The sequence below is a fragment of the Geospiza fortis genome, unplaced genomic scaffold, assembly GCF_000277835.1.
Source record: "Geospiza fortis unplaced genomic scaffold, GeoFor_1.0 scaffold241, whole genome shotgun sequence".
Taxonomy (NCBI): Eukaryota; Metazoa; Chordata; class Aves; order Passeriformes; family Thraupidae; genus Geospiza; species Geospiza fortis.
The window spans coordinates 1202688-1203424 of record NW_005054491.1 but is presented as its reverse complement, the minus strand read 5'-3'; the positions used below and the strand labels follow the sequence as shown (position 1 = coordinate 1203424).

General features: G+C 60.8%; 1 protein-coding gene across 1 annotated transcript in view; it reads right to left on the bottom strand.

The window, feature by feature from the left end:
• LOC102039724 (FCH and mu domain containing endocytic adaptor 1) overlaps nucleotides 1-737 on the bottom strand; it is an 11539-nt gene that overhangs the window by 3815 nt on the left and 6987 nt on the right. The window contains exon 16 of the mRNA XM_031063279.1: nucleotides 7-251. Coding sequence (XP_030919139.1) covers nucleotides 7-251 — 245 coding nt within the window. The remainder of the gene's footprint in view (nucleotides 1-6; nucleotides 252-737) is intronic.

Sequence of the window (737 nt, the reverse complement as noted above, 5' to 3'; positions counted from 1 at the left end):
CGGGGCCACGGTGAAGAAGCCGCGCTCGCCCAGGCTGGCGGGAGCCGAGTGCGAGGGGCCGCAGCTCCAGGAGGGCGAGGGGCTCAGCGAGCGCGACTGCCGGGGCAAGGCGGGCTGGGAGTGGGTGTGTGCACCCCTGCACCCCCGAATTCCGCATCCCTGCACCCCTGAATTCCGCACCCCTGCACCGCCGAATTCCGCATCCCTGCACCCCTGAATTCCGCATCCCTGCACCCCCGAATTCCACATCCCTGAATCACAGCATCCCCGAATTCCGCATCCCTGCATCCCCAAATTCCACATCCCTGCACCCCGACTTCCACATCCCTGCACCTCTGAATTCCGCATCCCTGCACCCCTGCATTCCCACATCCTCTATCCCCAAATTCCCAAATCCTGCATCTCACAGCCCTGAACTCCCAAACTCGATATCCCTGCACCCCGCGCCCCTGAATCCTTGTGTCCTCAAATTCCCACACCCTCAAATTCCCCCACTCCAAATTCCCACGCCCCTGAATCCCCACACCCCCGAATTCCCACATCCCCAAATTCCTACACATCGAATTCCCACAACCCCTGAATTCCCGCATCCTGAAATCCCCACATCCCTAAATCCCCACACCCCCAAATTCCCACACCCCTGAACCCCCAAATTTCCACTCCCTTCTTCCCACTCCCCTCACCCCTTCTCATCCCCCAGGAATCTCCTCCTTCCCCTCGCTGCCATTCCCATACTG